Source organism: Sylvia atricapilla, chromosome 15 (assembly GCF_009819655.1).
Source record: "Sylvia atricapilla isolate bSylAtr1 chromosome 15, bSylAtr1.pri, whole genome shotgun sequence".
Taxonomy (NCBI): Eukaryota; Metazoa; Chordata; class Aves; order Passeriformes; family Sylviidae; genus Sylvia; species Sylvia atricapilla.
Window position 1 is genome coordinate 4,318,396 of NC_089154.1, and position 16,695 is coordinate 4,335,090.

The 16,695-nt window shown below is 41.8% G+C and overlaps 1 protein-coding gene across 1 annotated transcript in view; it reads left to right on the plus strand.

The window, feature by feature from the left end:
* The window catches only part of SDK1 (sidekick cell adhesion molecule 1), a 391,189-nt gene that overhangs the window by 167,160 nt on the left and 207,334 nt on the right, over window positions 1–16,695 (plus strand). The window contains exon 5 of the mRNA XM_066329767.1: window positions 15,525–15,658. Within this exon, the coding sequence (XP_066185864.1) occupies window positions 15,525–15,658 (134 nt within the window). The remainder of the gene's footprint in view (window positions 1–15,524; window positions 15,659–16,695) is intronic.

Sequence of the window (16,695 nt, forward strand, 5' to 3'; positions counted from 1 at the left end):
TATTTTTATGTGCTAGAAAGGGGTTGTGCTGGACCCCCCTTTGTTGGTAGATACGAGTGGGGCAGCAGATGTCACACATCTTAATTTCAGCAGGGCTTTCAATGCTGCACTGTGAGTGAAGGTCTGGTCTGCCAGAAGTTACCAGCAAAGGGATGGAAAACAGGGAAGTTTTGCCTTGAGAAGAATCAGCAGCAGCAGTTCAGTGCTGGGTGGTTTGAAAGATTCCCATCCTGAAAGGATGAGCTAACCTGCACTACTGGAAGCTGTTTCTTCTGCTTTCATTTGCAGTGATTAAAAGGTGCCTGTTTGGAAAAAGTCAAATTTTGAGCAAAGCCATTGGCAATCTTACAACAGCCCAGAATGCTGACACTCCAAAAAATCAATAAACTGTTTTAAAAGTCAGTCTTTTCCAGTATAAAAACCCAGACACATCAAGTTTTGCTCTCCATTCAGGTAAGGGTGAAACGTGCAAAATGCCACAAATCCATTGCCAAAATTTACTGTACTAAAGCCTCAATGCATGCCAGAAAAACCTGGTAATTTTTCACTTACATCCTTATGAAATACCAAAAACTGTATGTCTGGCCCTGTTACACTGCATCACAGACTAAAACCTGAATTCTCTCCATGGTTTTGGGTGCAGGGTTTCTAGAGAGGCAGTTTAGTAGGAACTCCTGTGCTTTCTGCTCTGTTGGCACTTGGTGAATCTCCCCTCCTGCTGCTCCTGAGCGCAGAAATACATCTTTGGCTCAGTACTAGGAAAAATGTTTGCATGTATCCAAAGCTTTTCAGACTCCTTAGAGACCTGCTGCTACTTTTGATGGGAACTTCTCACAGATGACAAGACAGAGCAGCTGCAGTTGACCACTCACAGGTTACGTTTTGTTTTCTTGAGGTCAAGACGGTGGGGTATTGTTCCAAAAAGTACTGAAAATTGGCGTGCAGTGCCTGTAAACACACAGGCTCCAAAGCTTTGAGATTTAAATTTGCAGAAGACTCACAGAATGTTGTCCATCTCTTTCAACAGCAGACCCTTAGGAAAAAAAATTATGTGTAATTTTTTCTTAATACATGAAAAATACCTGTATTTTAAGGACATGAAAGGGCTCTGAGTAAGCATATAATCATTAAATATTCACAGTGTACAAGGTTTAATGTGCACAACATTGAATATAGCAAAGAATAATGCCATAATTATAGCTCCTGTAATAATTATGTTTTATTGTGGCTTCCTTACTTTTTATCCCACAGTTGGCATAAGCTTTTAAGCAGATGCCTTGGGTTTGCCCTTTGCAGCTTATAGGCAGATCACTGCTGTGTTGCTTCTGCAGTCAGTCAGCTATTCAGCAATCTCATTTTTCTTTTACTGTTTTGGCAGAGATGAAAAGCAAAGTTTTTAACCTTCCACTTTCCTGCTATTTATTTGACTGTTGGAAGCCAACTTTAAAGCTTAAAAAGGAGCACAGGCGTATCCTCACAGCAACACATTACTTTTTCTCCCTGGAGTTCTCGAAGCAACTGACTGAAGAATGAAATGCAGGCACTGTGAAGACACAAATGAAGGACTAGAGTAAAATGTAATTTGAGCGGTGTCTTTCTTAATTAACAATGGCTTGGACTCTGCAACACAGGCCTTCCAACAGAAAGTGGCCTCTAGACAGAGAATATGTTACAGCTTTCCTATTCTAGATAGAATATCCTGTAGAATATCGAGTATCTGTAGATATATTCTAAAAACATAATCTCTAGCATCTCACAGTCTCTCTCCTTACTTCTGTGTATCACCTCTGTAGATGTGGAATGTATAGAGGTGTATTCAATAAATATATACAGAATTTATACCTTAGAATTAGAAGTTTGAACCTGTAGCCAGGCACAAAAGAAGTCATGTGAACGTGGATTTTGGTTCTGGATCTTTCTGCTCTGAGGTAGCAGGAGCACTGGAATTTGTGATGAAAATATAATTATCTGCAGGACTCATTACAGAAACTGAGAAATGATTGGGGTCTTTACAAAGGTTCCTCCTAAACCAGCTGAAACTTTTGTGGAATTGATTGTTCTGTTTGCCCACATCTGCTTCTGGTTCCTTCCTGCAAATGAGAGGAAATTAACCCCACTGAGCAGAGGGCACCTATAGAATTCCCAGAATCTTTATGGGAGTCAGATGCTGGGTTAGAGGAAGCCCCAAAAAGGTCCCTCCCTGCAGGAAAGGGCTCAGCTGAGCTGAGTTATCTCCAGACAAGCTGCAGGTGCTACCTCTTGCTCAGCGAGGGGAGCTCAGGAACCCTGGGCTCAAAGCTTTGAGGTGACTGCTGGAGACAGGATTGAAGCCAGAGTTTCATTTTTTAGGATGTTTTGTGGCTGAAGGCAGCAAAGGAGAGGAGTGTGGCTGTGAGGTCAGTCTTAAAGGTAAAGGTCCTGCTTGATTTGATTTTATTTTGGTGATGGGTGAAGATTTAAGGGCATTAGATGCAGCTTGTGAGAGAAAAAGCATTAATTCTGCTACTCAGGGTTTGTCTCCTGAAGGTCGGGTGCCCCTGGCTGTGCAGGCTGTGGCTGTGTGGCTGCAGGTTTTTTAACTGCACCAGTTTCCCCTGCCAGGTAATTCCAGTTGAACGAGAAACAACCACAGTTTTGTATTTGTTGGTACTAAGTTAAATGGCTGCAGAAAATAATGAGACTGTGGAATTATGTGAAGAATGTGTTGCATTTCAGCAAATTTTATTGACCTTCCTTGTTTTTAAAGTAAGCTCCTGCTTGAAAGAAGTCCCAAGGACCTGTTTAAAATCTATATTAAGTAGATGAAACATAGTTTAAAGCAATAGAGTGTGGGAATGCAGAGTTTTGGGGTTCCTCACCCATCTGCACAGGTTGCCTTAACATCCTCCTTTGGGTTGTGGTGGTGCTCCCAGAAGTGGATGCTCTGGCAGCTTGTCCCAGGGCTGGGATTTGGAACAGCCTGAGCTGTGCCTGCCCAGAGCTGCTGCTTGGCCCAGGCTGGAAGTGTGTGCAGCAGGAAAGGGTGATGGTGGAAGAACAGCGTTTCAGGGGGCTCAGTAACTCTAAAAAACCCTCAGCTGCTTTCTGTGGGAAGAGCAAAATTGTGTTATCTAGCAAAATGCTTTATATTCGTGTTGCTCTTCCTATGGAGATTACCAACAAATAGTATTGTGATAAATCCTTGAGGCATCAGAGATGCAGCTTCTGAGTGACAATAGAAACATAGGAAAAAAATTCCTTAGGAAAGTGTTGGATTTTGATGGAGAGTTTTTCCCTTTCTGTCTCTGGTGCTGTTGGAGTGAAGAGATGCTTTAAAGTGCGACAGTCCCTCTGCTGCCTGAGGAGGGAAAACAGTGCAGTGGTGTTGGGGCTGCCTCTGCTCTTGAGAGGTGACTCGTGTTCTCTTCTCAAATATTCCTTTTCAGCTGCCACTCTGCATTGATGAGTAGAGAAAAAGGAAAAGGAACACGTTCCATTTGCGACCTTTTGGGTGAAGTCATCTAAACTGAGCAGGCTGGAATTATCTGTGGAGCAATATTGTCAGGTCTTAAAGCTCCATTCTGGCACGATAACAAACCCTACCCTCGTGTAGACACTACTGGCTCATTTGTGGCACCGGGGAACAGAATTTGAAGTGTCTACATCAAAAACTCGGGCTGTTGAATGAGCTGAAGGAGGAACTTCAGTGCTTGAGTTGACAGAGGGATCAATCAAGAGGCAGCTCTGACGCCTCTCCCGAGATGTGTCTGTGTGTTTTTGTGGGATGTGTGCCCTCTCTCCTGCTCATTCTCATACACAAGCACTCAATTAGACACGAGCTGTGCCATGGTTCCCTTTTTCCCTGCAGTCCCTCTGACTTTGCACAGCGTGTGGAGCTGAAGTGTAGGCTCCTATGGATTGAGGAACTGTGAGCCTGCATGTCTGTGCAATGTAATTCTGAATTCTAGCTTGAAGTTACAGCCCCTGGGTACCTCTTTGACTTCTTTCTGGGTTGAATATTAACACGTCGAACAATGTGCTTTTACTACCTGGAAACAAGGAAATTCTTTGAATTTGTTTGTGCCCTTTCCATGAAGATCCTTATCCTGAAATGAGACTTAAGTACTTCAAACCTGCAAGAGGCTATCTTTCTGTTTCTTTATTATTATTAATGTAGCAGGACTTGTTGCTTTTTTCTGATTGTTTTGCATGATTGAGTAAGGGCTGCAGTATAACCATGTATTTTATAATTATTGGGTGAAGAATATATGGGAGAACATAAGAGATTTATCTGCCCATCCTGCATGACTTGCTCCTTATCTCCTGTTTGTTACCTCTGCTTTCAAGACTTCATTCTGAGGCTTGTATATTATTATTATTGTTGGCCTTGTGGATCTATCTCTCATAAAACACTAATTTTCCCCTTTTTTGTGCCATATTTTCATCTTAGGAGATAAGAGGTTAATGTTCCCATTTCCTTTAGCAAGGTAGCCTGCAGGGTTTATTTGAGCATTGTTTCTGCTTTCCATCTTTCAAGTTCAGTAACGACAGGATTAAAAACTTGGAAGTTAAAAATGTAGACGTCTGTCTAATTAAAGGAATTGGCTGTTGGGGCTGTATTTTTCTTTCTCATTAGCATTCTGTTCATTCTGTTTTCTTTCCCTATCTCCCTGTTCCCTACACACTCAGCTTGTAATAAAAGTTGGTTCTTGAATGTAAAGAGCGTGTTAATGCACCTGGGAAAAACATGTACAGGAAGGAATTGGATTTGTTTCTATCTAACCTGGGTAAGATAGAATGGAATGTTCCAGTTTATCTTTACAGTAATAATCAAAGGCTGCTTTCAATGCTCATAAGGATTATTTAAGAAGAAAATTAAGTGAATGTATTTATTTGTTTGTTTCCAACAGAAAAAACAATCTCCTATTTTAAGTTTATACCCCTGCAGCCAAGTGATAAGGGCATTTTAATGTTTTCCTGCATCTATCTTTCCATTTTTATGTGTGGCAGGATTAGGGGAGAGCTGATGCTGCCGCTGCGCAAATGTGAGCAAGCAGAGATCCTCATTACAGGGCAAAGTGGATAAAAAGAGTCAGTAACTGAAGGTGATGGAACTGTTGTGTCTACTGGCCATTAACTGGGTAATAGAAGCTCTCCTCCAGATGAGGGGAATCGCAGGGAGCAGCATTTTGCTGCGTTGCAGGAGCAAATCCCTAAAACCTCTGCAGCAGGAATGTCTGCAAGCAGGGAGATAAATACATGGAGACAGATTGCAGCAGAGACTTTGGGGACACGGGAGGTTTTCTGTTCTGGTCCAACTCTTCTGTGGAATTACTTGCGCCAGCAGGGTGTGGAGCACTCTGTTCCCAGCCCCTGGATGAGCTGGGCTGGCATCACCACACCTCTGCCACAGAGCTCAGCCCAGTGTTTCTTCAGCACTGAGAATAAAAATGCTCTGCAAAGCCTCTCGTGGCCATAACATCAAAGGAACCATGCAGTATCTCCTGACACTTCAGGGTTTCCTTGGCCTGCTCCATGGGCACGGTGTTTATGGATCATGCAAACAAGGCGGGGTTGCCCTTCATTAGAGGGAAACTGGTGCTTAAAGCATCGGTATTGGGAGGGAGTTGAAGTTCTTCACTTTTTATTTTACCTCTGGGACTATTTCTAAAGTAGAAGTTGCTGTCATTCCAGCAGAGGACTGGCCAGATTTACTGCAGGAGCTTTGGCCTTCTGACTTCCTTAAGCTTTACAGCCAGAAGTTCTGAATGTATTTCATTGCTCTAGGGCAAGGAAATTTGTGTCATTAGACTCACAAGTCAAATATGCAGTAAGTCATACAAAACCACCTGCGTCTTGATTTCAAGTAATTTAAAAATCAGTGGAGTTGAGAGAGAAGCTGTGTACCCAGATTTGGCAACGCCACCCACGCTGAAAGCATGAAAATCTGTATGGTCCTTTAATTGTGTGTCATTTACACTTGAGTTGGCCACTGAAGTGTTCTTGATGAGTTGGAGACAAGGGCTGCAACAGGGTTTCAAGCAGGACATGGAAATGGATCCCAAAAAAGAGCTTTACTTCAGAATGCCTAAATCCTCCAGTCTGGGACACTTTATTTTAAGATCCTGACATTTACACTGAGGTTTCACAGATCCTACTGTAGGTAGTGCTACTCTGCCTGGGACTGGGATTATCAAATGCTGAGGTGCAGGTATAGTTCTTTTTATCTTCTCAGTTTCTTACACAAGGCTTCTCCTAACTTTGCTTTCCACCTTTAAGAATTCTGTAGCTTGACTTTGCTACACAACAGCTTTGTGTATGTTTGCTTCTTTCCAATTAATGAGCCATTCCTCCTTTTATTTCTGAAAAATTATCCACTTGTGTTTTTAGACTAGTAATGTACCCCTAACTTAAAAGATAAAGTGCTATTGATAGAACAGTATTTTCCAGTAGTTTACTGTGCTGTTTCACACACTATTGACAGGAAATTATGTTTGGGTAGAAACCACAAGAGAAAATGCTGCTCTGATGTTAACACAGTTTTCATGCCATAGTTTCCAGTGTTTGGCCTCATCTCTTTGCTCAACATTTGGTTGAATGAATCCAACCTGGCTTTGGCTTTGTGTCACTGCATGGCCTGTTTGTGATAGAAATAAGGAGTTGCTGCTTCCTTTTAAATTTCTGCTTATTTCTTCTCTTTAACCAGTGGTTTTTTTGTTTTGTTGTTGCTAACTTGAAGGGCTTGGAAATGTTTGCAAGTATGGACATGAAAAAAGGTAAATCTGACTGACTGGCTTGAATCTTCTACTGCTCAATCACTGTCTGTAATAATCAGGATTTTGTGGAGTCTGTGTGTGTGTTACTGAGTGTACCCAGGATAAGGAGATTCTGCTGAAGGATATTGTGCAATTCCATGAAATTCTGGTGTTTGCAAAGCAATGCTCACCTGCCTGGTGTGTTGAGCTCAGGAGATGTTAAAGGAGTTGAACATCAGTGCTTTGCCTGAAGTTGTCTCAAATGCCTGACAGTCCAACTGAAATGCTGGGGGAAGTAAAGAGTATTAAGATTTAGCACTTGCATAATCATCTACGTCTTTTGAGTGCCACAGGTATTAACTATTTAAGCCTCCAGATAAATTTTTTTCTGCCTAAAAAGAAACATATTCGTGTGCTATCCTTTTTCCTGGTTGGCAAAACATAGAGCCTGAAAGGCTGAATATCTCACCCAAGGCTTCATAACCCACTCTAGATTTACCTGGCTCCAGGGCCTGCTCTCAGCTCCTGCTGCACAGCAGCACTGTGTGTCCTGATGCTGTGTGAGTAGAAATGACCCCACAAAAATCCCTATTTTGATGTAGACAGCAAACCTGAGGCACTGTAATAGCCCTGTATGATGGATCTGCAGCAGTAACACAAATGCTGGTCTTGGCAAACTGCAGTGCTGTACATAGATACTGTTTGCTGTTGTATCGATCCCAGCCTCTAAATCTTTAATTATCTTTCATAGTAAAACTTGTCTAAATAAATTGTTGTAGTGCTGCTGCTCTCTGGCAGCAGCAGAGGTTGATGCTTGGGTCAGTGGCTACTTTCTACCGTGTCCTTTCTCTTTGTTTAAGGATTTGGTGCCATTAAAAGGAAGGGTAATAGATCTAAAATTTAAGGGGATACCAGGCTGTTAGTCCTGAGGTACGAGATTCCCTCCTACAAGTTATGCCTTGCACAGTTTTTCCTGTCCCTTGGAGTGTTCATTATCACCTGAAGGAGCTGAGTGGCCAGGCTGGTGCTGTTCCTCTTGCTTGTAGAGCAAGTGTGGTGCAGTTGGATATTTATTTTGCTGGTTTTAGGCTGGAGATGTATTTTTCTGGCACTAAAAGGAAATCAAAGCCTTTGGTTAATACAATAAGAAGTAGCCAGTGTGTGTACTGGCCTCTTGAGGTCTTTCAGCTGTGGAGTTCATCTTCAGTGATGAAAATCAGGTGCCATGAGGTTTGCTGGTTCCAGACAGACGATTGCTGTCCCCACTCTGTGTACTCTGGAAATCAGTTTTAAATACACTCACGCACATATACATAAATATATATGTGCATATCTTTTGCTGCTGAAGGAGTTTTTCATCTGAGAAACCTGAGCAAATACATTGACCAGCCCAAGATTTGATATTTTATTTCCAAATGGTGTGGCTATTTCAGTTGCTGTGATACAGATTTCTGAGTCTCTGTGACCAGGTGTTCTCAAAGCTAGCTGTGCCAAATCTTATTCTCAGCTACACCTATGTGAAAATGGAGATGGTTCTGAACGAGGTATGTGTGAAATCAGGAATTAAAACGGCAGAGATGATGCTGGGGCAGATTCAGGAACATTAATAAAGGAAAGTTGGGAGCATTTAAGTAGGCACAGTTGTGGCACATCTAAAAATACGTGTTAAAGATGCTGTTAAGAGGTTGAAGTTTCCTTTGTCATTGTTGCATGATCAATTATCCCTTCAGGGCATTGCCCTGTGACAGGGCCAGGCTGCTGCTAATTTGTTTTATAGTTAGTGCAGTTCACAGCCGTGGCTTATGTACTCAGAATAAAAACAAATGTGTCTCAGTGAAGTAATGGTATGAATATACAATATTCAACAGGAAACCCTTCCACTCTTCACCACAAAGCACTAGAGCACATACCATTATGCTGACATGTTTTATCAGAAATGAAGATATAATTTAATAACACAAGTTTTCCTTCCACAGTGAAGGAAAGGGGAACAAATCAGTGTTTAAAAAAAAAACCCACAGCACCTTAAATAATCAATTCAGGAGAACTATCATAAAGTGAAGCAATATTCATGTCTATCTCTGAAAATTGAACTATAAAATCCCAAATGATTACAAATAGTCTTTGTGCTTGCTGTCAGCGAAGTCAGCCAGCTGTGTAAATCAACAACCTATGGTACTTTTTAACTGCAATGTTTTGTTTAAATAACCCATTTGTATTAAAAAAAACCCAAACCAAATCCACTGTTCTTCCTGCCTGTGGTTGCCAGCAATGACCATGGCAACAGCTGGTGATGGCACAAGTGGAGTTCAAAGTGTTGATTATACCATAAACTGGAGAGGGAAGAAAAATAGACACCCTGCTTACAAATATCTTGAATGCTCTAAGAGTTTTATAAGAAGAGGAGGCTGGAGAAAATCGACTTATTTTATTCTGAGTCTTTGCTTTCTGTTATTGACTGAGATGTGGATTTTGTCTTGAAAGTCTGAGGGGTTTTTCTATTAGCCTGAGAAGTGCTGTTGCTGGGGTAGCACATCCAGCCACACCTCGCTGTGCTCCAGCAAGATAACACTCAGGAGCTGGGATTTAAGCACATTGCAAGTTCTTATATCAGCTGCACTAACTCTTGCTGCTTAGAATGTAATAATAATTAAAAAAAACCCAACCAAAACCAAAGGAAGAAAGTTGTGTGATAATAATTAAGCTGCATTAAGTGAGACTTGAAGCTGCTGAAAACCTGAGGAGAAAAAGAAAACCTGTTTTAACATAAATAGTGCACTTAGGGATTATTCCTTCGTTTGTTGCTGTAATTCCTTGCCTCTGGAATGGCAGCATTGTCTCTTCCTGTAAACATCTCTCTCATGATCAATTATATAGTGGTTATCTTGGGTTTTGTTTTGTGGGGGTTTAAATCTCTAGTCAAGTAATTGCTTGATATGGGCATGATTTAAAAATATACATTTGGGATAATTTATCTGAGCAGCTTTTCTGGGAGCTTCTATCTCCAAAGACCAAAAATAAGCTTTCTGAGGGCGAGCTGCTAAGATTTTTATAACAAGACTCAATATTTGGTGATTCTGCTTAAATCTGAGATGCTTTTTTGTAACACTCCTGTACATATATGAAGATGCTTGTGATGAGTCGAGAGGGGTATTTTTTTTGTTTGTTTTGAGTGTCCCCTTGCACGTCACATTCTCTGGATGATTCTTTGGCTCAGATGGGTGGGAGAGGAGGGGAGTGGATGGTTGTGATAGAGTTTTGGTGCTGTTTGAATGCTTGACTTACCCACACATTTTAATTTAATGGCCAGGGCTGAGTGGAGGCCGTGCTGGGTGAGAAACAGGGTTATTTCTTAGATTTCCCAGTGATACTGCTGTTTGCACACCCCCTTGTGAGGTTTGCCCATTGCTCAGTCACTTATTCTTTCTCAGATACAAGGGTTTGAGCTTGTTCACTGAACTGCAAACCTCTCAGCCAGGAGAGGTGGGAGCAGATCCCTCCATTTGTAATTCTGATTCTGTTCAAAGAGTCTTTGGGAGTTTATCAACAGATTTAGTGAGTGAAATCTATATTCAGTCAACAGACACCAATGAAAATATTAAGCCAGGCCAAAGACAGATGCTGTGGCTTTGTACCTGCTCTCACTTTCCAGTCAGGTTGTGGCTCACTGATGAATTGTCAAGTGCAGTTTTCCACCCTCTCCCTGTCCAGCCTTACACTTGCCTTACAGGGAGCAGATTCAGTGTGATGTGCTCATGAGGAAGCAGAAGGAGAACTGTCCACAGCCTTTTAAACCAAGGCTCTGCCAGCCCCAAAACCAGAGCACAGGGAAACCAATTATAAAATGTGGAAATTCTGCTGTTTATCTCGATTCCTCTAGGAAATACATCTGCTAAACCCATCAATGGGTTGTCCTTCATTTCATGGTAGTGTTTGCCCTCTGCCTGGCCATTAGGACTGTTTTGGTTTTTCTTGTATAACCCTGGGATATTTACATGATTAGAAATTCCGGTCGCTTCCCAGAAACACGTGTTGTGCCCTGACATAGCCAGAAAAGCAATGTATGAACTGCCCTGATTCTAAATTCAGTGCAGTTTTACTTAACATTCAGTGCCTGTGTAAATATAAAATTTTTATTAATAGGCGGTTGATTTGCAGTAACAATGTACCTGGAACCTGAATAATATCCCATGAAGCTGCCACGCAGTCCCAGCTCTTGGTGCTGTGTCCCTGTGGAGATGCTGCTCTGTAGCAAAAACACAAATCTTTTTCCCTGTGATTGAGTCCTGAGAAACACGGGCTGTTTGTGAGAGAGATGTATTGAAATGGTTTTGATGGATAATTCCCCCTCAGCACCAGGAGCCGTGAGGGTGGTGAAGTGCTGGCTGGGTTAAGCTGTGCCTGCCCAGGGATCCCCTGGAGCAGCTGTGTGTGCAACCGCAGCACATCCCTGCAGCACATCCCTGCTTCTCCAAGAGGGGAAACCCGTGGGGGAAGTCTTGCAGTAATTATTTTGCTGTTACTCCATAATCTCTCCCTTTTCTGTCAGCATCACTCCGTGGGGCACAGGGAGATTGGGCCTTGCTGTGCAAGGGGACAAAAGTTTTTGGAAGGAGAAGAGAGGCTCTCCAGTAAAAAATATCTGGTATAGAGGGATTGATAATCGTGTTAGCTGGAGGTAATATTGGAAAAGAGGCTTTATGAAGGCCTTTGTACTAAAATATTGCATGCTGGCTCAGGAGCAGATGGTGCCTTCTGAGAGAGAGCCTAATCAGGTTACTCTGATTTTCATTTTATGTTTTTATAACCCAGTATTATCTACTTTTTGTGTAATCTGGTAGACTAATAACATAACAAATATCTAACTTTGGGGAATTATCCACTTGTAGAGTAGATTTGGGTATTTTCACATAAAAACATTATTAATCTAAATCCCCCTATTTGAGATACTGAAGGGTTCATTTGCAGTGTTAACTCCAAAACCTTTCTCTTAAAGGCCATAAGAATAGTATCCTCTTTGAAAAACTATCTTTACTTGTAAAAGTCTGATTCACATCCCATTGATTTTAACAAAAGAATTCCCATAAGCTTTAGATCAAGCTTAGAGATTATTTGCAGCAGAGTTTATAGTATTTGGACAAGTTAAAAAGGTGCCATTAAAAATTCCAGAGTGCACAGAGTCATAGAATGGTTTGGGTTGGAAGGGGACATAAAAATGATCTATTTCCTGTGCCAGGGGCAGGGATGCTTTACTTTAGACCAGGTATCCAAGTGCTCAGTTCTGACTGCAGTGAGAGGAAGTGAGGAAACCTCAGAAGGCTGTTCTGGTGTTTAGAATAATGGGCTGTACATTGATTTGTGTCCATCACTGCTGCCTTTTCCCGTCCTCTCAGTCTGTAACTTTTGATTAAACAGCAGCCCCTAAACACAATTTGTCATCTCAAAGGCCCTCCCTGTGCCTGTGCTTTGAGATCAGTCTGTTCAGTCTCCAGCTCCTTTTGTGGTGAAGGTGCCACGGAGATGTTTTTGGAGATGAAAGCCTTGGATCCACTGTTACAGCCCCCTCTCACTGCCAGCCCTGTCTGCTGTGTTCCCACAGGCTCTGCTGGGCTCCAGAGAGATCCTAAAAATTCCTCTATTAAAAACTGTGCTTTAAAATGCTCCTTTCCTAAGCTTAAGAAATCCCAGAGGATCAGTCTGCTTAGTTTGCTTGCTGGTTGCTCCTGTCTCGAAAATGTTGGATTGAGTTAAGTTCAATACTGCTTTAAAAAAGCAATATTTATATTTTTCATGAGTTCTGCGCTGGGTATGAATTACTGACAGGTCCACTCCATCTGCTGCAGTCATCTTCATCAAATGTACTGCTAAACCGAGCACGCAGGAATCAGATTTTCCTTGGAACATCAGAGTGGTGCTGTCAGAATGTAAAAGTTATCTCAGACAATGAAAACAAACAATAAGCCCAAGCAAACACATTAAGGCAATTTTTGGGTGCTCTGTGCAGAAAGTGGCAGCAGCCCTGGTAAGGGCTGGGGTCTGGAGCTTCAGATGGTTTAGAAACGTTGGAATTAATGAGTCCTTAAAACGGGACTAATTGATTTTGCTGCTGCACGGGGCTCACGCGTGGTGTAAATCCAACTCCAGCCTGGGAGGGCTCGTGGCTGCCTCCAAACCTGCCTTCCCTTAATGAACTCAGGACGTTCCATTTTTCACACAACTATTAACATATCAATAACTCATTTGGGGAGTTTTAATTTAGCTTTGACCAGGTAATTGATGGCCCCCTAAGAGCTGCCTTCAGGAGTTGCATTATCTTCTAACTATTTTTTTAATACAAATTAATATCAAAGTTTTATGGTTATGGAGATTATTTTCTACAATTTACTTACTTTTCACTCGCAAAAGTAACATTTTTCTCACACTCTAATAAAAATTTGTTTATCAAAATAAAAAAGCCCCACTTCATTTCCAACAATTTTCTTCATAAACACACTTTCCTTTGCTCTTGATTAATTTATAATGAGCTTAATGGTTTAAGTGTCAACATTTTCAGCCAATTTAATGCAGATAGTAACTGTGTCCATCTCAGCAGTTGGATCAAGGATCACCCCAAAAACTTTGGGTGCAGTTTTACCTGGAATAAAAACAGCCTGAAATATATTCCAGTATTTCCAAAGAACCTTTCTAATGCCACTTTCTTTAGAATTAAAGTAGAAATGAGTGTGAATGTAATTGTCTTGTAATATTCAATTATAAGCACTGCACTGGAATTTTATCTTTATTTGCTCTATCAAATGTCTTATTAATTGTATTTTATATCCTCACTCTGTAAATCTATCACAGTTTCTTTGATTAATTTTCTAAATCAATTAAACTAACTAGTACAGTCTCATTGAATGAAAAAATATACTCTGATTCTTTTTTTTTTTTTTTAAGTAGTTTTTCCAATAAAAATTGCCAAGGAAGATGTTGTTAACAGGATCATTAGGTGATGTGAGATTGCTGATTTCAGAGATGAACATTTAAGTTCATTTTCCAGCAAATTTTTTCAATTATTGTCTGGAGTAGAAGTCTCAGCAGCTGCTGGAGGGCTCAGCCTGGAGAACAGGAGGCTGAGGGAGACCTCCTTGCTCTGCAACTCCCTGACAGGACAAAAAGAAACGGCCTAAATTGCACTAAAGGGAAGATTTAGGCTGGAAATAAGGGAAAAATCTTCACCAAAAGGGTTCTCAAGCACTGGCAAAAGCTGCCCAGGGCAGTGATGGAGTCTCCATCCCTGGAGGGATTTAAAAGCCATGAGGATGTGGCACCTGGGGACACGGTTCAGTGGTGGCCTTGGCGGGGCTGGACTCCATGGTGTTAAAGATCTTTTCCAGCCTAAATGGTTCTCTGATTCCACGAAAGCTTTACAGAACTTGAGGTTTCTTTGTATCCCCACCAGGATGTTGACGTGTGATGAATGGAATGCCTGGCTGTGAACACTGCCATGTTCTCACTGTAATTTCTTATGCCCTCCCTAAGTATAAAAACCAGTTTGCTGCATTAGGAGTGTGTGATTTCCACTGTTAACTTAAATGTTTTTTCGGAGCAAAATAGCTGTTTATTACTGAGGGTAACCACCCCGTGGCAAAACAAGAGAATGGAATGCAGAGGTGTTTATTATTGACTGATTAGTGCACAAATGCTTTGACTTGGTGCTGATTCTTTTCGAGCCTATTGATGTGTGAACTTGTTTCTTCCAGTATAATAATTTTTAAGTTGTTTCACCCTCATGCTCAGCGATATGTCTAATAGCACAGCTGAACTCAGTGTGGCTTCTCATCAAGTATTAGAAGTGAAGGGAGTTTCTTCCTCCCAGCCCTACACTTTGATTTCCACTTCTGTGCCTGTCCCAGGCTGCAGTAGAGGAGCTCTTTGCTCCACAGGCTTTTCCTGGAACTTCACATTTCCTTTTATCTTTTTGGGTTTTGAGCTTCCTCTGTCCTGTTCCTCAAACCCTTGAGTGTTTAGATGTGTTCTCTAAGTTAATCCTCTATCTTCTATAGTCAATAAAAGGGCATCTAATCCACGTGGAAGTCAAGTAGCCAAGTGTGTAATGCTGCCTTCACAGAAACCTTTGTTATGTAGCAGCTCTAAGAACAGACTTGTGTTAGACAATGACATTATTGACTCCTTCAGGCCCAAACCAGTGATCTAGCTGCTTTGGATGAAAGGAAACCCCTCCCTATCCACACCCAGATCATCTCTGTCACAGCCCATGGTCTTGTCTGTGATGAGGTGACAACTGGTGATGACATAAATGCAGGAAGTTTATTTTTCTGCTGCCTTTGATTTTTACTTTCATTTTTCAGTGAACTGTGTGTTATTCCTTGAGTGTCACTCTTTAATAGGCTGCCTTTCACTTGTTGAGAAGGTTTTCAATAAATCTGGCTTTGCAGCATCCTGATGATTGCCAGGATTGTCATCGCCCCACCAGTTTGCAGCCTGGAGGTCACTGGTGTAATTTGTTCTTTCTTGCATAACTTCTTATTGCATTTAAACTGCCCCCGTCTCACATGTTGGAGCTTTTTCTGTGTGTCACCATAAGCTTCTTACATTATCTAAACAGAGAAAAGGCCTAGAGGCATCTGAGATCTTTATTTCCTGTAAGTGTATTTGAAGTGAGGCTGGTTTTGATTCTGCAACATCTTCATTTATACCCAGTGAATATCATATGAGGCTGTCAGGTCTGAGGCGTTGTGTGGATAACACTCTTCTGGTTTCAGTGTGGTCTTTCTCTTCCCCACGCAGAGCCATCACTCTGGAGAACCAGCTGGTGATCCTGGGGGTGTCAGTGGCAGATGCAGGAGGTTACTACGTCCAGGCAGTCAACGAGAAGAACGGGGAGAACAAGACCAGCCCCTTCATCCATCTCAGCGTGGCACGTGAGTATCCAAGCTGTGGAGAGTGTGCTGAGGCTGCACACAGGCCTCACAAAGGCTCCCCAAATTAAAAGAGCCTCTCTAACCAAGCGTTGGACCTTTAAAGGAGGTCAGTGTTTCCTGCTTGGTTTGGAGCACACTGAACTCCTTGTGCAAAAGAGAGACCTAAGGGAGGAGATGTCCTCCACAAATGACCCTCAAAGCCCTTTGTCTGGTGGTTTGCTTTGTGCAAGGCAGGTACATGATGATATCCCTCACTGTTTATTGGGAAGTTGTGGTTATAATTTCTTTTTAATGCAGGTGTTTATAATGTGTTGTTTTCCATTGTGCCTAAGTAAACAAGTCATCCTTCTGAGTGCAAATTTATTTATGAATCTATTCCCAGTTTATGGCATTATTTTTACCTGGAGTTATCAGAGTCCCAGGGAACATGCATTTCATTGTTATTACTTATTATTTTACATTACACAGGTTGTATTAATACCAGCACTTCAGAGATAGTCCATGAGGGAGTTTTGCAGCAGAGCAGAGGGAAAAGCAGCAGAGCACTGGGGTCAGGGAGATGGCTGCACACTGACTCTGCCCAGGTGCACATTCAGCAGAAATGTGCACGTGCAAACTCTTGTAAACATCCAGTAAACCTGTTTGCATGAAAAATTAATATCCTAAACATTTGAAATGGCTTGAATCCTTGTATGAGGCACTTGATAAAAGCATTATTTATGTCGCAGTGGGAAAAGGAAGTGTGTTAGTGCTGTGGGAATGGGGAAGTTCCTCCTTTTGCTTGTGGAGACAGGGAAGAGGTGGTGGAGAAAATCACTGATGACAACAACAGCCCTTGTAATTTGGGCTTCTAGAAGATGCAGGACTCTGCTCTAGACCAATGGCATGATGAGATGCCCCAGATCTCCTGATCTTGGGTACCAGTAGATTTTGGACAATCCCTGTTGGCTCATTCCCTTACACTACCAAAACTTGGGAGTCTGGGCAGGAAATCTGGGAAACTGCTTTTGGTACTGTGCTTGTGTTTGTCAGAAGTT